Here is a 24495-nt window from a genome sequence, read left to right as displayed (position 1 = left end):
CGTTGGTTTCACCATAAATTAATTTCGTGCCTAGGTACTCATGATTTTCAAATTGTGACAGTTTGTCGCATTCAAACTAGCTTTGCATGCAATGCAGCACTAATTGTAGAACAACTTAGTAACAGTAGGTACCTGTATGTACCTTACAGTTCCAATAAAGCTAGTTCAATAGTAAGTTCTGTTGTAAAAAGCTACTAAGGGTACCCTAGCAGCAACAAGGTAAGCTTACCACAGTCATATTACTGCTGTTCAAGAATAAAATTTGCAATTCCCTTTTAGACGACTAGATTAGTGCTAAAATATGGTCAAAAAAAGACTTACTCTATGCTACCTTACAAAAGCAGCCCCTTTCTAAACACTTTCATGGAATACACTATCAAAAGTATAACACAAAATGTCATTTTTTTCCGAAAACAGTTCACTCAGGAAAAAAAATGTATAATGTTTTGTTCTTCATACTTCTAGAAGTACCAAGCACACTGGTGTAGTGGTTAATAATGTCTGCCTTATATTCGGAAGTTCTGGAATTCAATCCAAGTAGCGAGCTATCCTGATTTGTTTTTTTTTTTTTGTGGATTTCAAGCCTCTCCACGTGAATGCTAGGATATTACGAATCACAAAAATCACGACATACTTCTTTTCCAATCCTAGAATCCTTTATAACATCATTCCGTATGTCATCTTTTCATCTTCCAGGACATGTATCTGAGTATCAAACTGGCTGAGTTTGTTCCCCTTTATCGAGAGGAAAGAGCATTAGAGGCAAATTCTGAAGAGCAGAAATACCTAACACTCTCTCATATACTTTGTTTCCGCGCACGCGCACACGCACACGCACACGCACACACACACACACACACACAAAAGCTTTTATTGAATTTTTTAAACAAATGACTTTGAAATCCATAAAAGAGTTTTAAATTTCACAAACGACCAGGTGAGTTTAGTGAGAAATGAAGATGATTTATAAGCAGGCATTTCTAAATTAAGTAAAGTTGCCAATGAACAAAATAAAAAATTTCAACATGAAAACAAAGGAAAGGATTCTACATGAGCTAAAATAATTTTAAATAATAAAACAATTGAACAAGTTATGAACTTTAATTAATATTTAGGTGTAAATGTAAGATGAAGTAGAGAGAAGAAATATTAAAACAAATTTCAATACATGTGTATCACAACTAAGAGTACTGTTGAGGAGAGAGGGGAAGGACACCATAATTAATTTTAAAAGGTTTTAATTGTTTCTGCTCATGTATATGCATCAGAATGTTGGACACTGAATAAAGGTATACCCAAAATGAAATTCTTGAGATATATCATTGAACATATTCTAGATGACAAAGCAAACAGGAAATTCGTGAAGAGTGGTATGACCATGTCAGTAAATGTACTGACATGAGCCTGTCGCATTTAAACACACTTAAATGCCATCGACCTCAGCCGGGATTGAACCCGCAACCTCAAGCATAGAAGGCCGGCGCTATACCAACTGTGCTACCGAGAATGAATGAATGAATGAATGAATGAATGAACACTATTACAAGATTATAACATATAAACTTAGAGGTCATAGAAGTCAAGAAGCCATTTTGAAAGACGGATTGAACAGTAACCTCTATTTGAAGCCAGAACAAACTTTTTAGTAAGTTATTTAACAACGCTATATAGGTCCATCACTGTGATTTATCTGGGGAAGCTGCAAGATCCCAGAGAGACATAGGAACTTTCACAGAGGACTACACGCAGATGGTGCTATGGTGAATCACAGTATCATGGTTCTGTGATCTTCTAATGAATAGGATGCAGTAGGACATAGTAGATTTGAGGAGGTGGCAGAATAACAACAGGAAGATGATGGGCGTTGCTGTTCACGAGGACTCCATCAGACCTGGATGCTCTAGCTAAATTGATTAAGATTGCACCAAGCAGTGAATTACATACTCACAGGAATGCAGTCTTAAGGACTTCAAAAATCATCTCATAATAAGAAGGTTACACAATAAGCCTCATGCTGAGGTGCTAGCTTTCGGGTCCACCTCTGGAAAAATAATGCTTTATCAAATATAGGTTATTTAGTGTTGATGGAATGGTAATAGCAAGGTGATATTTGGCGAGATAACGACGAAAATTCGCCTTACAGTTAGGGAAAACCTTAGAAAAAATTCCAACCTGGTAATCAGCTCAAGTGAGAATCAAACCCATGCCCAATCACAGCCTTGGAACAGCAGACAAAATACCATTGTCTGAGTTATACTGGTAGCTCGGCATAGCCTAATCCTTGAATGATGATGATGATGATGATGATGGTGATGGTGATGATGATGATGATGATGATGATGATGATGATGATGAAAAATCATAAATGTATTTAATGTAATAATCAGTCATACTGTCATTTCAGTACAATGACTTACCCAAATGCCATTTCGCTCTCTTGACTGGGGTCCCCCTGGACGGTCTGTTGTCACCACCTCCTCCAGAATTTGACCCCATCACTCGATCCCGCAAAGCTGCTGAGAAAACATCACATTTTTGTCACCATCAGATATAAACTTTAATTTGGGCGAACATTTTCAATAAAGGGGGAGGGGGGGAAAGATAATACGGAATTCATAAATTCAGTCCTGTTAAGTCTCTCTGAACTTCAATCACAGACTTGATAAGTTTGCACAATACACCACTCTGAACTACTGGAAGCTAGGTTTGATCCCTCGACAGAGATTACCAGTTTCCCTGCTCTTGGCATCAAAAAGTTGCTAAGCTAGGCTAGCTTGTTCCCTCGATTGCAGAACTAATCTCGACAATGTTTATGAGAAAGACAATTGGGTCTGAAAATGATTACTTTATGACCACGTTGTCAAATGATACAGATTTGATACAAAGTGCCTCATGAAGAATGATGTACTGAAATTCTAGAAACAGTTTTCCGTGAGTCCCTTTTCAAATAATAATTTATGTAGACTTCCAGCGAATTCTGTTGAGTGTCCTAACATGGAAGGAGCTCTGTCAGTAAGTTGATACACATACTTGTGTAATCTTTAAGAGTGGCCACGTCCAGCAGGTTTTCGTATGAGAACTAGAAAGTTACAAGTCTCTAAGACACTGCAAGCTGAGTTGTATTTTTTCGATCAGTGCTCTCATCCAACATTAAATCTTTTATTTTGAATATGAACTGTTCTTCCAAACACTTCGCCACGTCAATTATTCTATTAACAGTTCTGTGAGATAAACTTAATTTGAGGCTTTTACACATTCTTCTACCAAATTCTCCTTTTTTTTTTTTCTTTTTTCTTTTTTTTTTTTTTTTTTTAAGAATTCTGAAATGCATTGAAAATGTTGTAACTCACTAACACTGACCACTGACCCTCTGACAATTTAGGACCATCACTGCATTGTACCTTTACCTTCATATTTTTAAGCATCTTTTCCCTAGCTTCTTCTTAAAATCTACCATAGCTGTATCACTAGAGGCCGAAGGTTAGGCATGATAAATCTCTGAATAACTTTATGATATCGTTACTGTGTTAACTTTTGCCATTATAAATCCTTCAAATAGGCAGGAAAAAAGACACTTCAAACAACTAAGATAGGCAAAAAAAAGCAACATAGAAAATACATATTTGGCTTATACTAATTACTATTTACTACATTCATCTAAATCATTCTAATCAATTAGCACAGTAATGTTAACATTGTGGTAGATTATATGTTACAATTATTGTAATTTTTGTCTCCTACCAGATAACACAGTTTTCATTTAAGAAAATTACCTCTCCATCATGTCAGCTGAAAATACATTGGATCCAAATGTATTGACATAATTTTGTAATTTATTTTGTAAAGGCACACTGGATTTTGGCATGTAACTATCTACTTTATACAACTGAGAAAATGAAAATTCAAAGAAAAGTATGTACAAGAACAAGTCGTAATTTAAACCTTTACAGTTATATTTAACTGCAGCACTCAGTAATTTAAACCTTTCTTCATAGTTTTAAACTGCAGCACTCATTGTTGTTTTAAAGGAAATATGAACTGACTGAGTGGCATTAGTACAGTAACTGTTACGGTTAAAATAAATAAATTACACAATTTTTAATAATGAAGAAGTAAATAATAATAATAATAATAATAATAATAATAATAATAATAATAATAATAATAATGATTTATTTTAGCTGGCAGAGTTAAGGCCGTAAGGCCTTCTCTTCCACTCAACCAGCAAAAAGTGTATATACATATGCATGAACTTACAAAGAATCCAACAATTTGATTGAGATGAGAGTTACATGTATACAAAAGTTATTTACAAATTAAACAACAAAATACTATGAACTATTAATTAAACACTGAAATAAACTGTGTAGCAGAATTAAACTAAAATACATAGAATGTTAATATATTTCAAATAATATTAGATAATAGAAAGAGATTATTACGAGACAATTAAAATACAGCACAATCAGGATGATGTCTAAAGAAAAAAGTAACAATGTAGTCAGTGATAGTTTAAATCAGTAAGATTGGAGTGAAATGCTAATAAGGTTATCTTTTAAGCTGTTCTTAAAGGTGTTTATTGTCTTGCAGCCCCTAATACTTTGTGACAAGGAATTCCATTGACGCGAGGTGGATATTGTAAAAGATGATGAATAACAAGATGTTCTATGAAGAGGTATACTTAGCGTGCCACAGATAAGTGATCTGGTATTTACATCGTGGTTAGAGTATAGATAAGAGAAACGAGACGAAAGGTAATTTGGTGTTGAAGTGTGCAGAATTCGAAAGAGTAAAGACAAAGAGTGTAAAGTTCTACGTTCTTTAAGTCGGAGCCACGAGAGACTTGCGAAGGACGGTGATATGTGATCATACCGTCGGATGTTGCACACGTATCTGACGCACATATTCTGAGCTCGCTGTAACTTGACTGACAATTCAGAACTTAGGTCACTTAACAAAACGTCACAATAATCGAAGTGCGGCGTTACTAGGGTTTGCACTAGGGTAAGTTTTAGTTGCTGGGGCAAGAAGTTTCTCAAGCGACTCAAACAGTGAATGATCAAATTAAGAAAATAAAAGGCATTTATTTTGTAAATTAGGCACTTTTATTAAAAAGAGCAGAAAAAAATCAAAATAAAACTTCAGCATTTCAATCACAAAGACTTAATTTGTACACATTCACTTTTAAATTTAAAACAGAAGTAACGTACTTAAAAAGGAATTCTGACAAAGTTTAGGTCTCTTCATATCACCCTTTGTAAGCATAAGCAAAATGTCTTCTCACATCAAAATGTGAAATATCATAAGCTAACACAATGAAGCAGATGAAACAGAAGTTCCCAATGCTTCAAAGTCATGAAGTGTTTTCCCTCCTAGTCAACATACCCATAAAGGACCATGACAGACTGGCCGGCTGCTGGCCTCACATTCACATGTCAAAGCAGAAGTGGACGATCATTCAACTAGAATGGAGGTATCCTGTGGTTAGCATGATGATCCCCCCCAGCTGTTATAGCTGGCTTTCATAAACGGATTTCACTACCTATCATAGCTCCCTAAGTGCAACACGATGCTGGGTAGGTCCCATACACTGGTCGAAATTTCATAAGAAAATTTCTTTCCCCATGAGGACTCAAACCAAAGCACATTCCATAATGTTAGTCCTAGGCAGGATGCCTTAGATCACGATGCCACGGCACGGGCATTTTGTACCATCTGTTTATGTGCATATTATGATAGCAACAATGATTGTGGGACAACTGACCATCTAGTGTACATTGTTAGCAGCCTAGGCTATGAATATGATTCAGACACATTTATCTAAAGAGCAGACATTCTACTTATAATAATAATAATAATAATAATAATAATAATAATAATAATAATAATAATAATAATAATAATAAACAATGATAACAATGGAGACAATGTTGTTGGCATCCATACCACTTCTTAAGCTACACAAGTCCCCTGGGTGGTACTAAATGAACTATAATATAGGCCAACTTCCCAAAGGCTAAAAGTAAAGCTGAATATTAAACAAATGATACTTGTCAGTACTACACCTGAAAAAAACTGTAAGATTATGTAGTGGAATGTCAAAGGACTGTCACAGTCTAAAATGTCTGAACTAAGTAAGATTTGTAGCAGTGAAAAATAACCTGGACATAAGAATAACTGTAGAAGCAAATATTATTAAAGAGAACATACATTACAGCAAGATGCCTGGGTACTACAGCAGCACACTTTTTAAAAACAGAGAAATTGCCAGTGGCATCCTAGTGTTCATATCTAAAACCAAGATTAAAGAAATGAATGACACAGATAAAGCAGAAATTGTGAAAATACTAATTTGGAAGAAAAACAAACATTACAATATCTATGGTATCTACAACCCACCAGCTAATAATAACACCGGACAGCTTGATTTTCTATGAATTGAAACTAAATACCATTTCTCATCGACTTTTGTGTGCTGATTACGGAAATGTACTTAATTTTTGCCCATCACGACAGAATATTCCACAATTCGCAATTTTATTTTTAGTTGAGGGATGCGGGGACTGAATTTTCAAACATCCACATTTCTTGACAGATTTTCTTCAAATTTTTACTGTTAATTAATAATAATAATTATATTTCTCAAGAAAATTTTACGCATTTACTAATACTTGTATATTTGGTATACTTCGTCCTCCAGGACAACCCCTATTTTAGGGGAAGTTTGTTTAAATTAAAAAATTATTACCAAATTTGAATTTAGTTGGGCTAATAGTTATTAAGTTATTATTTTTTTAAATATTTTATATGCAAATAATGCCAATATTAATCAAACGTTCCATGGGTCACTGTTTTCTAGATATAACATTAAATGTAATAATATTTCTTTTGAGTATGAAGTACAGTTATAGAAATACTTTACAGTGAGATATTTAGTATAACTGATTTTATTTAATTGTAATATTTTTAGGGGTGATTGTAGACCCTATTCCGCCATGTTAATTTTACTTACTTTAGGTACACTTTTGTCAGAAACTATTGCACAGTTATGAAACTTTGCACATTTATAGTTTGGATCTTTCTGAATCTTTGTGTATTTTTAAAGTGTGTTCATACAAAAATTAATATCTCTAATTATTTTTTGACAATTTTTTTGCTGCAAATTTAAAGTAATTTCATATATCTCTCTGTAAGTTGTTAGGTTAGTGTGAATATTAATTAAATATTTCATGTTCTCACTGCTGCTGTATGCCTGGCCTGTGTTTGACAATGGTAGAATTTTTCCATCCCTTAATAAGCGGCCACTCCCTGATTTTTGTACCTGAAGTAAATGCACACGGATGTGCAGGTGCCTGTTCCTATCTCTGGTATATTTATGACTGTTTACAGTGTTTTGCAGACAGTCTGTCTGAGCTACAAAAATCTCTAAATGTCATGCACAGATGCAATAAAACATGCGTAATTGCACTTTGTAGCAGATTTTAATAATTGTGCTTCTGCATAAATTAAAATAAATAGATCGTGGCGTGAGAATATTTAGGCTCTGCCTGCTTTAGAATATGACGAATGGAACTGAAAATTGAAAATTTCACTCACCCAGTTATGATAAAGTCAAGTCTGGAATTTTTGTAGGCCCACAGATACATAAATTAATTTTAGACATTTATTTTAACACCGTTATATGTTATTCAGAAAAGAATGCTTGGGATAGCTTCAAAATGGTTATAAATAATTTGTTAGGCAACCATAAAGACCCCAATCACAAAGAAATGGTTCAAACTATGTTGGACAACTTCAGAACCTTGGGCTGCAATATGAGTGTTAAAGTTCATTTTCTACATTCGCACCTCAATTATTTTCCCGAGAACTTAGGCACTTTTAGTGAGAAACATGGTCAAAGGTTTCATTAGAACATCAAAGACATGGAAACTAGGTACAAAGGAATGTGGAGTGTAAGTATGATGGCTGAGTACTGCTGGATGCTTAAGAGAAACAATTCTTCAGAAACGCCATCCAGGAAGTCTAGGGAATGGAAATTTCAAGTGGAGTGAGATGCACATATAGTCAAGGTAAGGTTACATGAGTGTAAATATTATGTTAATAGCTTTTTTATTCAGATAATAGTCCTAATTTTGTCACAAACTCTGATTTACACGTATTTAACAAACATGAACGCGATATATTTGCCTGTAAAAATATTGTTTTTAGATATTTTGGTTTTTTGTAATTTGCGAAAAATTCTGATGTGATGGGGTTATTTGCAGGCCAGTTTCAAATTCAGCACAAAAAAAAAACTGTTAAGAATCATTTATCAGATCAAAATCATAGGGTAAAAAAGTATTAAAATGTAGCATGGTGTAATCTAAACTTGGATAACACACAAATCAACAACCATACAATCATTATTATAGATCTAAATGCCCATCTAAGAGTTGGGGATACAAACACGATAGCATAGTTGGAAAGATCATAGAAGAGTTTACTGATTCTAATAGCATGGAATTAGTACACCAACTACAGGATAAACCAAGATTCAGGAAGCTCAACAAATCCAGATATTGCTATGGTTGCAACTCCCTTATAAATAAAATTGAACAACAGATATTGGATATGGGCAGTGACCACCGAGAAGTTATACTAACTGTGAAAGCTCGAAGAAGAAAACTATCTACTAGCCTAAGGAGAACATGGAATTTCAAGAAAGGAAATTGGAATCAATACACAACTTTTATAGAACAAGAACTTGCCAAAAAATCACAAACTAATATATCAAAGAGTCTCAACATTTTACAGAAATTAATTTATAAAAATGCCAGAAATAGTATAACAAGAGACAAACCACTTAAGTATAAACTCTTTCAGTCCAAAAAGTTAAAAGATTTAAAGCAACAAATTACAGTGATAAGCCAAAGAATCACAAGATCCTAGAAAGGTACAACAATGGCGTAAAAAGCAGCACAGATGAAACTACAAATCTACCACACAAAAAAGAAATCTTCAACAACTTTTCGAAAATCATGAGCAATAAGTAGAACCCACATAAGATCTATAAACGCATGGTTATGAGTACGGACCGAATTTTTATGTAAATATATATTATATTCCTTTCCACCTAACTGTATATAAATAACAAATCTTTGGCAATCTTGTAATTACCATTAATATATTAAAATTTGATACTACATATTTTTACATATTTGCCCCACATTACATATTATGGCTTGGTATTACATAAATATACATATTGAGGGGTTTTATTCATTTTTACTTCCCTTAAAAAAAAAAAAAAAAAAAACTTCTGCTGGGGAAGTTTACAATTTGAAATACACAGATTTAAAAAGCATTTTACCTACGCAAGAAAGAACATATTTCGGGACGAAACATAACATACTTAGTTCCAGGAAGTAAAAGAGACACTCACCCAATAACGCCCACTATAAATATGAGTAAACAAAAGGCAACCTTTCTCAGTTCACAGGGCTAACGGCTTCGAAGATGGGTACCTGGTTCTAATGAAGTGCATAGGTAGCAATATAACATGGGGGCATGAGATAGTTACTCTGCCTGCCATAATAAAATTCACTTCAATTAAATTCCCCAATGTAAAAAAAAAAAAAAAACTTTCTCATACAACCACCTTGTAATGTAAAAATCTCTCAGAAAGTAATGTTGCCTTCATGCGGTGAAGTGGGACGAGGATGACATGATTTGTCTCCAACTATAATTGTTCTGCACATGTCCTAACAAGCCGTTCCCATGCAATTTGCAACCTTACCCACCCTCTTCATAATCCTTCCAGGGAAAACCTGTGTCAAGTCTGGCATGAGCCGCAATAAAGTAGCAGACTTTTGAAAAGAAACTGAAGGAACAAACTGGAAAGATGTTGAAAGATTAAAATAAATAGCTTTTCAGGTTATTGCTTGACCTCTTTACTTTAAATTTAGTAGACCTATACGGAAATGGGATTTTCCGAGCAATTATTAAGTATGGTTCTCGGCTGGAATAATCCTACCCTTCTGAATGAGACAGGAATGTCACTTTTCAAACAATAGTTTGTAAATGCCTATAGTTTGAGATTTTAGTAGGTACTTTGTTTCTTACAGGAAGCAGCTAAAATGCATATGTCCCACATCTCCTCTTATTTTCTCCTAATCCAGTACAGCGAAACAGTACTTGCAGTACTGTTGTGTCATTGATTTCATTCAATTCTCTAGTTTTAGTAATTACAAAATAAAGTGCAAGTGAGTTTATCTACCGCTTTTAACTAACTAGATTGGCCCCTGTATCTTCAACCCTAACGACAAAAGTAAAATCACGGATTGTGATGGAAGAAGCTTTCACTACAGATGGAAAAATAGTAATGTGTCAAGTGTGCGGTAAAAAAAGTCGGGTGCTCTATGAAATCACAACTAGAGAGTCTTACCTATCCTATAACTGCCATATATTGATATTACTCGTAAATATTTTCATGATTTTACATATTTTGGTACATATTCAGCTTATTTTTCTTACATAAATATGTACAGTTTCCCTAGAAAAGGATGAGACGATTGAATATTCCTAAGTCTCAGATGTAAGACACTGCGCATGATCGGAGACCAGAGCACTGATACACAAGATAACGAATATTGAGTTACTTAAATTCAGGCTATTTGGTTTGTTACTAGCATCGTTCCGAAATTCACTTCAAAAACTGCAAAAAATATGATAATATTACGTAAATAAAAGATAAATATATACATAAATCATGTAGTTAAATCGACAATGGACCTTCATGACTAGATCGACACTCCGCACAGAAAGGAGAGCTTTCGTGTCGTTTCAATAGCTCAGATGCTAAGACTTCTGCGTCTCGTGTAAAAGAGTGCGAGTTCGATTCCTAGTCTACACAACGATTCTTTTTTTGTTTAAATAACTTTGAAATAGCTAAATAACGTTGAAATAGAGTTTTACAAAGTCCTCAGATTAAGTGTTAATGATCACAGACAATACAAAATTACAAGTTATAATATTGTAAACCTTAATCTAATGAATGCATTTATACATACACATACATACAATGTAAATGCATATATATTAAAAACTAACAATTAAAATGAAATTAAAAAAATATTCCTAAGCCACACAGACAAACTTTTACAAAGGTTTAGAGTCCTTAGGCTATGTCATTTGTTGAGTAGTTATTACAATATTTTATCAGTAGCTTTCCCATATGTGTAAGAATTGCACTCGCACAAAACAATTTTTGTTAAATGTGTGGTTTTGGATTATTTCATTCTCACCCCTTCAGTAGATTTTAACTATTTTATCTATGTGTTTGCAATAGTGTTTAATTTAATGTTCATTCAATTTTATTCATGTTATGATTGAATGAAAAAACGCTGTTGCAGTTAGTGACTAATTACATATATTAATACTAATTATTAAATGCATCTCTTAAATAACCAATTGCAGTATCTTTTGCAAAATCTTGAATGTTTAAGTTGTCAATAATATTTCTGTACTATATACTATAAGACATTAAAAGAATTCGCAATAGATTTGGGATCCTCTAGTTTATAATCACTGGTTTTAATGAAAAAAATATTTTCTTTCTTAGAATATCTACAAGTTTAAATTCAATAATATTCCAAGTAGCTTTAATTGCATTAACTGAATGTTGTACTTTTCTATTCGAATGTATTCTATTTCCCTCTTTCATAATTTCTGATAAATTACACCGTCCTTCTTGTAGTGTTTAAGAACATGAGGATCATTACATTGCAACTCATTACATATAGATTCTTCTTTTTAATACATGAGATTTTGAAGTCCCTGCGTTATCTACATGTTTTTACTTTTGGATTTTTTCACAACATTGAGTGGAGAACATCCACTAAATTGATTCTGAAATTAAAGTGAAAAATACAATACATTTACTCTTAATATCAGTAGTACCACTATCATATACGTTTTTCCAAGATTCATTTTGTAGACATAAATGTAAATAGTCACTAGATACACCATTTACGATTCTTTTTTAGTTTTTAAATTAATATTTTGAAATTGTTTAGTGACATTGGAAACAGGATTTGTTTATCATGTTCAGACAAGCCATTGATTATAGGTTCTGTCGAATAGGAATTCAGTCTAATTCTGTGTACAAAACATTTATCAATGGCTGTGCTACTTCAGCTTGTATGCTGGTGGGAAAATGGCTCTACGACTAAGGTTTCCAGTTTCAAGGAGTGAATTTAATTTACTTTTACGGAAAAGTTCCGAGAGTTAATCTATGTTTATGTCTCTACAGATCACAAATTCCATATGAGATTTATAAAGTCTTTTCTTTACAAATTCAATGTTGGCTATAAATATTAATAAATAATGTAAGAAATATGAATGATTGTAGTTAGAAGTCTGATTTACATTATAAAAAGCAAGAAGTTACATTCCGCGGCAACATTCGCACTTTCGATGTTTGGTTTTGTCGTCCAACGCATAAGCACGGACCTATTCAATGCTTATGTTAATAACATAGAATTTAGCTGTAGCAATGTGGTGTCATAACTTGGGATTTGTTTACTTAATGTAATTAGATTTAATTTGATTAGTTTCGCAACAATAATTGGACTTCCTGTTATATCCTGTTATTGAAATATTTAATTCAGGGTTGATTTATTAAATTTTACTATGCAAGATGCCTGTTATTTCAATAATTCTATATCACGTTAAATAGTCATTGTCTACACTAAAGTATTATCGTCATCCCTCATTTCTCATCGTAATGGCGTACCGACGTGACATGAGACAGCGAGTTATAGCTCTAGTTGAGGCTGGATATGGGGCTAGATCTGCTGGCCGTTTGGTCGGTGTTCCTGGAAGTACAGCCGTGAGGGGGTTCATTGTTACAAAATTCAGGGTAGGTCAAAAATCGCCCTATTCCTGGGCGTCCGCGGATTTCTTCATTGGAAGAGGATGCTCTCTTATTCGAGACAGTTCGACTGGACCCCTTTCGGACTGCTAACGAAATAAGAGCAGCATCTAACTTTCCTGGTTCTTCACAGACTGTGATCAGCAGGTTGAGGAACTGCGGTATTAGGAGCTGGAGGGCTGCGCAAATGGAAATATTGGGGGAAGCACAAGCTGTCAACCATCTTGCCTTCGCTACCAATCGAGTGGATTTCGATTGGTGAAAAGTATGATGGTATGTGTACAAGATTTTAAGTTAATGGGTCTCTTTTTGTTTTTTATGATTTTTGTTTCAGGAAGAATACTTTTAACTTCCAAGTAAGATTTATTTACTTTTTGACGAGATTCAGCCCACTTGTAGATAAAAATTTGGGCATAAATTATTCCATATTTTTCGACAAATTATACAGTCGATGAACTCTGAACAAATTAATTACACCTCAATAAAAAAAAGAGTTTCACCTGGGATCGAACACGAAACATTTCGGTTATACGGTGGAACCGACACACTGCTATATGAGCTACCGAGACAAGACAGTGACAGCACCAGTCCAGAAAGTAGATCCGATAGCAGGCATTTGCCATTCGGTACAGAGAAGCAATGATATTTTGTTACCCGAGCTATGTTGTGAAATCGTGGCCTTAAATGACTGTCTTCTTCGTGATCCTTATTCTGATCCTTGTCCTTGTTGTGGTCCTTGTAACAATTCTTGTTCTATTTGTCATGGTACTTATCGTTATACGTCGATATCGAGTGAACCGCGCTGTAAAACTTTAACTTCCGACAACCAAGAATCGTCTCATTCTTTTTAAGGGTAACTGTATCTAGATGTATTAATTGTATGTGTTATATTTCCGCTGTGTCGACTGCTAGGTGGTGTGATGTCAGCGCCAACTCTAGGGAGAAAGCAGAATCTGACGCTCTAGCTGGCTTGAAGGTCATTGAAATCGGTCTGGCTACATCAAAGGTACCGACGCGAAGTGTCCATTCTTTGTAATCCCTATTCGCTGGTGACTGTATATACTAGATTGTGGTTCTACGGGCAAAGAGCAACAAGAGTGCCCCCCTGTCAAGTTGATGGGATGCCTCGTGGCTTACTAGATAGACAGGCTCCTTTCCTCCTCGATCAGCTGATAGTGCTAGTCTTTGCCGCCTGATTCATCATTCACGTGAGTGTATAACGTAGTGCGGCAAGAGGTTTGTTTTACTTACAGGAATTAATATTCTGGATTATATTTAGTGAGACGAATTAGTGGAATGTGTTAACGTAGATACTACCATACACTATTAATTTTCAGCTTCTTCCAGTTATGTTGTACAGTATAATAATGCTATCACCTGTGGATTAACATCATCTTGTTCTGGCGGTAATTTCGTAACTGTTTGCACAACAGTGATACATTAATTTTTCTTTATTTTCACAAGTGCAGCAACTTCTACTCTTACATTATGTGTGTGAAATTACGTAGATCAGGTTAGTGTTTATTTTAAGTCTTTGATGAAGTGATGTTTTGTGTTACATGTAGGGCTGTAGGCTACAAAAATTCATAACCTTTATTCCGGCAATTTCGTAACGGCTTGCACAACAGTGATGCATTATTTTCTCACTTGGTTTTCATAAATACAGTAAGTTCTATTTTTACAGTATGTGTGTAATATTACGTAGTTTAATTTAGTGTTTATTTTAAGTATTCAGTGAAGTGATTTTTTCTTCTGTGTAGCCTATCTACGAATTCATAATCTATAGTACGTCCGCTCAAATGAGAGCCACTTGGAACGTGTGATTGGACACACTTACCGCAGGGAGCAAGTAGGCACGCGACTCCAAACAGGTTCCATGTAAACAACGCTGCGTTGCCATCTCTCCCCTCTGAAGACTGAAGTAAACTTTCGTGTGCGTCTTGTAAATACAGCAATAAAACACGAACACCTCCTATTCAGAATCCGTTTAGTCACTATTTAAATCAATTACACAAGATTCCAAGCCAGCTTCTAAGGAGCGATATTCACTTTCTTTTGACTTTACATGTTCGATATACTTCACCCAATGCTTTTTATTGTTAATGTCATCCATCACATTAACTATTAAATCACGTACTTCTTGAACACATTTGTTTCCCAATTCATTTTCTGACCGGACATTTCCCTTCAGTTCCGACCAAACGAATTTAATGGCATTGAGACAACAATGGTATGGAGGGCAGTCGTAGTACAACATGGCCATATTTTGATGATAGTTTGTCAATTACATATATCTTTTTATATGATGGCTACGTTTTTTCTCTTGTAGCAGATGTGAATTTGTTGTTGGGACTGGCGTGAGCAAAGGGATTTATTTTCACCTATAAATGGCATCTATTGTTGATCTAGTGGTAGGTACAGGATTCACAATATGGGAATGTTATGGGGAATTATCCATAATGATAACAGACGGTTCTTCCAGTCATTTTAGCAAACATTTCTCAAACCATTCTTCAAATATTTTAGAATTCATAGTCCCACGATAATCAGCCGGAACATCTCACATACTTTGGTGGGTAACGAATAATGCTCCTGGAATGAAACCATTTCTTCTCCCCCGCATGTGAAATTACCATTCGTTGTCTTTTACCTGAAGAAAAATTGTCATCACAATAACTTGACCCATCTGACCAACGACACTTTACTCCGTCATGAGTATCATACCATGTTTCGTCTAAGTATACTTCTTCATAACCCAGTTGTCGATAATACTCTATATTCCGTAAATACGAAAACGCCACATCCGTATTCGTAATGATTCCATTGCTGCTGGTTGATATCGATGAATTTTATATTTCAAACCCATTGAATATAAGAGTTCCATTAAAGTAGTTCTTGATACAGAAACTCATATATTGGGTGCCTTGTGTTTTATTACGAATTGCATTGAGAAGTTTATTTGACGTTGGAGCTATTTTATTTTTGATTTATATTATATGGAACACAAAAGCCACAATATACATTTACGATCTTCTGCCTTGTTCTGAGCTAATTGCATTATACTTGTGGACTCGTCTGAAACCGAATACTATATGAACTTGTTCTCGGAGCACCGACTTAGATCTGTCAACAGCGCTGGCGTACCAATAACCAGCCACCTGCTTCAAGACTGAAACACCTGACGCCTCCCGCTCAAGGTAGGTGCAAGTGGCTCTCATTTGAGCGGACGTACTGTAAACGACATTTCATACAAGTTGAGAGGATGCTTAGGCATTTCTTTCCCCTTCTACTTGCCCAGAGTCCGTCAGTAACAGAACGGTGTTCCCCCCCCCCCCAAGTTGTACAAACAAGAAAATAAAATATTAAATAAAGTACATAAATGAATATAAAATACAGTGACATAAGTTAGACAATTACATGTTTGTGTTTATTTTAGTGTCGTTCTTACAATATTTCCAACTAATAATTAAATTAAGAAATGTTAGTTTTTATTGTCAGGGGGGAGTGACACAGTGCAGATTGTCCCGTTGTGTATGCTATAGAGTAGCAACTAGAGGTGAAGAAAATATTTATCTTCTGCTCTCAGTAGCTTTCTAATGTGCCAGTTGATATAAACAGCAATAAAATGAAATATTAACATTCAGTATAGGCTTTCAAAATATAGATTACCGGTAAACATTTTCAATAATAAAATTTTGTCACTGTGTTCAAAGTCAATTAGTCGAACGTTAGTAAGATGGACAGTAGCAGCTTCCCCTTTACTGACGGTAGAGTGTAAGAGTAGAGGGGAAAGCCTATCAACCAAACTGAAATGGGGTTTATTTTTGTCATCAGCGTGGCGGATACAGAAAGGTAATGTAATAAATATATATATTTTTTTTCTTTTAGGTGTACAGGTTGTTCTGTATGGTTGTGAAACTTGGACTCTCACTTTGAGAGAGGAACAGAGATTAAGGGTGTTTGAGAATAAGGTTCTTAGGAAAATAGTTGGGGCTAAGAGGTATGAAGTTACAGGAGAATGAAGAAAGTTACACAACACAGAACTGCACGCATTGTATTTTTCACCTGACATAATTAGGAACATTAAATCGAGATGTTTGAGTTGGGCAGGGCATGTAGCACATATAGAAGAATCCAGACATGCATATAGAGTGTTAGTTGGGAGGCCAAAGGGAAGAAGACCTTTGAGGAGGCCGAGATGTTCATGGGAGGATAATATTAAAATGGATTTGAGGGATGTGGGATATGATGATAAAGACTGGATTAATCTTGCACAGCTTAGGGACCGATGGCGGGCTTATGTGAGGGCGGCAATGAACCTGCGGGTTCCTTAAAAGCCATTTGTAAGTAAGTAAGGTGTACAAACATCACTTGAATATTTCCTTGAAATTATTCGGTATCTGAGAAATGTGAAATTGTTTATACAGTATTTTGCTAAGCAAATTTCAGAGTGATAATTTGGAGAGCTGTTTGGATCCTACAGAAAATTAAGTGATGCAAATTACTACATCACTTACCTACACGTCCTAGAGAATGAGAGAAAAATGAGGTTTAAGAATGCTGTCCTGTTTGCCACTCAAAATGTTGATGTAAACTTAACAGAATTGATATCCACTCAACAAAAATACGACAGTGATATTGACCTGAACACTTTGTCGTATATTGTAGACCAAGACTTTGTAATGGATGTCATTCCAAATGATATTGTGCCAATATTGACATAATTATGGGGATTTGCAGCTAGACAGGTTTTACGTAAATTAAGATGTGATGTATGCAAATCATGACTCCAGTTAAATAAGTTGAAGTTGATTCCTCTTATGACTTTGTGTTAAAGACTTGGATAGACGAAAATTAACATTACCTACTGATAAAGTGTGTTTACTGTTGGTTTGGCGTGGCATACAATGTCATTATTAGCAAAAGGCTGCATTCAAAATTTCTTAGCATGTGGAAAACAGCTCTCCGTAGCTCACAAAATGTGCAAGATTAAATTACTGAGGTCATATATTGAAAATATTGAATGAAGACTCTTGTGGACAAACTGGACAGTGTCACCCATTGTGTGAATAAAATTTTGATAAATAACTTTGTTAAGATGACCAATGAGCAGTCGTGTGATTCTAAAGACAATTCAAGGAAAGTAAAATAACTGAAAAATAAATATTATTGCCTAGAGTTTAACAGAGCATGAATGTTATGTTCAGTTTTGGTGGATACGCATAACTTAATAAATTAGGTAAGACAATTTCCGTATTGTAGTTCAATTTGATTTTACTTGTGATAATTTGGAATTTATCTCACTTGCGTTTCTTTATTTTCTTCAAGGTCTCCTAATAGTTTACGAATTTTGCAAATTATATACATAAATGGCAAGTGCGCTAAACTGTTATCTTACTGTTTCTGTATTTGGAAAATTGGTTCGATTATGAGGAAAAGAAAATTTACATGGCCATTTCCAACTCGTAATTAAAAAGAACGTGTACCTATGCCTTCTAACAGCTCTATTTCAAGGTAAGCGCTATATATTTTATAATGAGTAGGTTTAATATACAGGGACATCATTATATTTTTACTAATATTTCTAATATTAACCTGACTATACTTTTGTATTAATGGTTGAGAACCGGAAACACCGTTTGCTACCCCCTTCCACGGCTGGAGCTCGATGATACTGGCGTAAAATACAAACAAATCACTTTACTAGGTATAGGAGGGAAGAAAAGTAGTTTATCCACATACGTAAATTCTGAGTTTGATAATTTTCATTAGGTTTTTGTTTAATCAAAATTGAGTACAGTGTTAACAATAAGTGTTTTATTCACGAACTGAGCTATTCATGCGGACGTATTCATTATGCAGTGTATATTATACTGTCTATAGCACATTAGCGTACAATATAGAGAATGAAGTTAAATTGAAAAATAAACATAATATGGATATTTAAACACATATGGTGGCCGTTCATTCCGATACGGACTTCACTTCTTTTGTGCACATTATCCCACATACATTGCACCTGATTGCAATTACCAGTTGTTATGTCCTTCGTACTAGTACCCAACTGATGTTGAAATAATTCTGTAACTACTCTATAAAATAGTACCTTACGTTCTGTAAATTCAATCTTCACTTCTGCCCGATCCGAAAGTATAAAATTTCTCAGACATGCTATCTACTCTCCGTCCAAGTGTTTATGTTGCAGGGTCATAGAAAGGGGGGGAATCACGTGACAGTTGATTACTTAACGAGGCCCTTTTATTTAAGTTATTTGAAACGGTTGTATAATATTACGTAGACGTCCAATTCCTAACAGAAATTAACGTTTTCAGAAAAGAGCTAAGACAGCCCAGTCACTAGCCTTTACAGAGGGGCGAGCAGAAGCGGATAGGGGAAACCGAGATGCTACATATGCAAACGGACCTGTGCGAAAATATGATTCAATATTGAAAGCCCTTTCGTCACTGGAAAACATGAACATATTTCTAGAACGTACTATACTTACTAACTCAATAGTGTTTACTGTGACCGTAAGGCGACTTTGACTGCATATGCGACCTTGGTTCAGTGTGGAGGATGTGTGGAAGTTTACTAGTAGAAGGGGTGGGAGAGAAGTACATGAAAAAAACTCGGGTACAATAAAAATTGAAGTAAAAATAAAATTATGTCCCTGTATTAAAGTATGCATAGTCATGGTCGTAGGTTGCAACAAACTAATATCAGAATACTGTGATACGAATAAGAAATAACCACTTAACAAGGAATGTTATGTAGAGTATTGGTAGACGAATAATCACTTTCGATTCTTTATTAAGTGTATTATGTCCCAAAATCTTGTATACCTAGTTATAAACATGGTTTAGACTTTGAGCATTATCTTCATTATATTTAGGCCTACTATACTAAAAGCCAGGTTTGAACCGACTAAACAGGAAGTAGTTGGCTGGGCGAGAGGAAAGTGCGGGTTAGAGGGGTAGCCTGTGCAGTGATGACACGTTGAGTGTGGGGGGTTGGAGGGGAAAAGGAGTACGAAGCTTTTCATTGGACCTCACGTGAAAATGTCGTCTGCTAACGAAAATCTGGCAACGGAATCACGGAGACAGTGTAGCCAAACTTCCCAGTTCATTTGCACTACCACGTGAATTACAAGTCGCATTTCGTAGCAGCGTCATTGGCTCGTGCTTTCTTAAAACAGTAATTTTAATTACTAATATTGTTGATAGTGTTATCGACAACTATATATAGTAATAATTTTAAAAATATCGGTGACAAACGTTGAATATGCTTTGAATCTCACGCCACTATGTGGCAACAGGGCTTATAAGGAGAGCAACAGAACGTTGCTTCCGGTTTAGTCAGTTGATAACCTGGCTTTTAGTATAGGCCTATGTAATTATTTAAATTTGTATTCGTATCTGCAATCATTGTTCTTCATAATCCTAATCATTCAGCGGTTAAACTAAACTTCAATATACGCTGTGCAGCTGTTTATCTGCGTTACGTCATACAGGAATGCGAGTCTCGCGCCGGAGCCTGTAAGCCACAGGGCTGCCTCGTGTGACGTCAGCAGCTTTGAGCCCAGTGGAGTTAGTTAACCGCTACGACAGTAAGCTACAAATTGTTTCGGAGAAATAACATACCTGATCCAAGTCCAAGCGATAATCGGTGATCTACCACGTATAGTGTGATTAGAGAGAAATTTTCTTTATTGAATTTGAATGAAGTGCAAAATGTTTAATATGTACAAGACTTCATATCAGTTAAAGAAATTTATTTTCAAAAGACATTACTCGTATATCACAGTCATCAGTGTTATGATTATGTAGGTGAAAAGCCAATTAAATTGATGAATGAACTCAAAGAAGCACTGCTACAAAAAGAGGTTTAAAAAGACAAAAAATGACTCTTTGGAGGGACATCGGTCACAACCCCTAGAAAGAAGTGAAAGTGAGAAATGATATTTTTACAGAATTGTAATTATTATTATTATTATTATTATTATTATTATTATTATTATTATTAACACTGTCATCATCAACCCTCAATATATCTATTACATTTTATATGTAGGCCCTTTCTTGCTTTTTAGAGCGACATCGAGGAACAGATATACAGCGAGATTGCTTGTTGGCTCAGATATCAAATTTGTTTACATTTAGCAAGGCCTCTTAAAAATATTGATAATGAAGCTATGTTAGTGAACTCTTAATAATATCTATAGAAGAATTTTGTCCTAACCTAATGAAAATGTATCAGTCCATTGCAATGTCACATAGCACTGTGAAACTCAGAAAGAAGTTATGTTTTGCTAAAGAAATGTAAAAAATATATAAGCAGATGTGTGCTCGAAATTTATAGAGTATTGTAATATTATTTTTATTAAGAATTTAGCATTATGGGGGAACATCCAGCTTAAATGGTCCAAAGAAAAAAACGAATATATATATATATATATATATATATATATATATATATATATATATAGTCCCCTTTTTGTCTGTGAAAGAATTTTCTTAATATCGTGATTGGATATCTAATTATAAGCGAAAATGCAGGGGCGTGTAACTGTGCATGGGCGTTTAAATATCCACCACCACGCCCACTTCTATTACTCTTCTCAATATTAGTACATTATGCAACGAGCCTATAATGATAGTAATTAAGAAGCGAGTATGGATGTTTATGAAACGAGAGCAAGCGAGTTTCATAATTTTCATACGAGCTTCTTAATTCCCATTATAGGCGAGTTTCATACGACTTTTTATGCTCGACCATATTTCTAACTTGAAATTATTCAGATACATTTTATTTGTATCTGACAAGATCGGAAGTGACCTTGTTCTAGGTCGTGAATTGTGAGATGTGCGCAGACGCGAAAGTATTGATTTTTTCCGAGGAACAATAATGTCATTGACCTTGCGTAATCCCGTTAAACTTGGTATAACCTTGATTATTGAATTCGACATTGAAAAACGAGATGACAAATTGAATTTATTTGAATATTATTTACAATTAACGCTAATTATTATAGTAACAGAACATAACCTTCTGCGACAGTATTGGATTTCCAGCCTCCATGACTTTTCGCTAATTCTCTTTCGATTGCATATCCGAGAATAATCCATACTTGCGGTTTTATAACGGTACAAAGCTGACTTGTCATTGGCTGAACACCTGTAAGCTGAGTTGTCATTGGCTGAAAACACCTGTACTTTAATGAGTAGGTGTACTTTAATGACATGCATTAAAGAACTGTCGTAATTTTGTTGAGTGGATATCAATTCTGTTAAGTTTACATCAACATTTTGAGTGGCAAACAGGACAGCATTCTTAAACCTCATTTTTCTCTCATTCTCTAGGACGTGTAGGTAAGTGTATAATTACTACATTACTACATTTCGGCATGGTCGAGCATAAAAGTTATTTTTGTGTCACCAGTTTGAATTTTGCGCTGAAACTGTTGTATAACGTTGCCTACTAAATTTGTCATGTCTATGAGCCTGTATGCACAATTTGTCATACTAGCACGGGAACAGGAAGCACATTTGGTAGTATAGTTTATAAAAACAAACTGTAAACCCTGACCTCGTGTTCGTGTCTCTTGTATTTTCGTGAATGTTTTTGTGCTCAATGAAAATTAATCATGGGGAAAAGGAAAGCATCTTATATATCTAAGACATGTTGTTTTCATGGCAAAAGACATAATAAACTGGAGGAAGTGAAACCCTGTGAACAAGAAATTCCTAATCTCAAGGAGAGTGCTTCTGGTAGAAAATTGAAACGAAACCAAACTGAATGTGAAACTACTTGTAATGATGTAAATATTATTTTTGTTATTAACATTATGTTCAGTGAATAAAAAAGATGTTTATGATGTGTTTGTGGTAATGAAATAGAATTAAACATAAATAAAGACAGTATATCTGGTCTGGGTTGCAAAGTAAACATTGCATGCACAAAGTGTTCAACAATACGGAATTTTAATAATTGTACTACGGTAGGAGACAAGAAAAATATCTATGGAATTGACAGACAGATTATATATGCAATGAGGTGTATTGGACAGGGTTTATTTAGTATTAAAATTTTTTGTGATCTGATGAATTTACCACCTCCTTTTCTTGTCATAGTATGACCTGATAAATGACAAAATTTTAGTACTGACAACAGAAGTGGCTGAGAATTCTTTTAGATTAGCTCCTAAAGAAGAAGCTGAGCTGTGCAGTAGCATGGATGTAACAGTTTCTTGTGATGGTACCTGGCTCACAAGAGGACATAGTTCACAGTATGGTGTCTGTACAATGATAGGTAGTAAGTCAGGGAAGGTAATCGACACAGAAGTACTGTTACTGAACTATAAAGGATGTGATTTATGGAAAAATAAAATTACTACCGTAGTGTAAAATATAGAATATACAGAGTGCATGGAGGGGCACAAAGAATAATGTGGAATGAACCATGAGGGAACATCAGGCAGCATGGAGGTTGCAGGTATGATAATATTTTCAGTTGCTCCATGTTAAAAAACAATGTACGTTACACCAATTACATTGGTGATGGCGATACAAAAGTTATAAATCTGTGTCAGACTGTCAACCATATGGACCTGATTTTGTCATCACAAAATTAGAATGTGTTGGCCATGTACAAAAAAGAATGGAGGCTAGACTAAGGAAATTAAAACAATACTGGAAGGGAAAAAAACTTGACGATGGGAAACCGCTCTCTGGAAAAAATAGGCTGACCGATGCAAAAATACACTGACAGTGTATTATGGAAATGCTATTAGAGAGCACTGTCAGTCAGTAGAAGACATGAGACAGGGTATTTGGTCCATATGGTTTCACAAACTGTCATCAGATGAGAAGTCATTTCATCATTTCTGCCCCAAAGGCCCTGATTCTTGGTGCCCATATCAAAGAGCTGAGTCCACACCTGTGGAGTAACGGTTAGCACGTCTGGCCGCGAAACCAGGTGGCCCGGGTTCGATTCCCGGTTGGGGAAAGTTACCTGGTTGAGGTTTTTTCCGGGGTTTTCCCTCAACCCAATATGAGCAAATGCTGGGTAACTTTCGGTGCTGGACCCCGGATTCATTTCACCGGCATTATCACCTTCATCTCATTCAGATGCTAAATAACCTTAGATGTTGATAAAGCGTCGTAAAATAACCTACTAAAAAAAAATCAAAGAGCTGAGGTAGAGGGAAGGAAAAAAAACATCATAAACACAAAAACAATCTCCCATCAGCTATAATGGAGTCTATTAAGCCCATCTTCAAAGACTTAGAGAAAACCGACCTGCTGTAGAGATGTGTTGGAGGACATACTCAAAACAACAATGAATCTCTCAACTCCTAAATTAGGTTTTGCAGGGCACAAAATAGTTAAAATTGCAGTTAATGATGCTTTCATGACATTTAATAATGGAGTAAAGTGTAGAATAGAAGTGCTTAAGAAGTTAGGACTTAGTAAAGGAAAATATTGTCTCCAAACATCAGACATTATCGACAATAAACGATTAAAATCCAGTGAAAAAGGACACTTAGAATCCACCAAGGAGACAAGAAAAAGCAGGAAGAAACCTAA

General features: G+C 35.0%; 2 protein-coding genes across 3 annotated transcripts in view; both read right to left on the bottom strand.

The window, feature by feature from the left end:
- Nucleotides 1–24495, bottom strand: part of LOC138707927 (uncharacterized) — a 272613-nt gene that overhangs the window by 172155 nt on the left and 75963 nt on the right. The gene's annotated exons all lie outside the window — the stretch shown is intronic.
- The window catches only part of AMPKalpha (AMP-activated protein kinase alpha subunit), a 113791-nt gene that overhangs the window by 23772 nt on the left and 65524 nt on the right, over nucleotides 1–24495 (bottom strand). Inside the window, exon 9 of one of the 2 annotated variants that reach the window (XM_069837991.1) lies at nucleotides 2418–2516. In XM_069837991.1, coding sequence (XP_069694092.1) covers nucleotides 2418–2516 — 99 coding nt within the window. The remainder of the gene's footprint in view (nucleotides 1–2417; nucleotides 2517–24495) is intronic. The other variant, XM_069837992.1, reaches the window with a different exon arrangement.

Source organism: Periplaneta americana, chromosome 10 (genome assembly GCF_040183065.1).
Source record: "Periplaneta americana isolate PAMFEO1 chromosome 10, P.americana_PAMFEO1_priV1, whole genome shotgun sequence".
In the NCBI taxonomy this organism is placed as follows: domain Eukaryota; kingdom Metazoa; phylum Arthropoda; class Insecta; order Blattodea; family Blattidae; genus Periplaneta; species Periplaneta americana.
The sequence above is the reverse complement of the archived record's forward strand: the minus strand, read 5'-3'. Positions and strand labels throughout refer to the sequence as shown.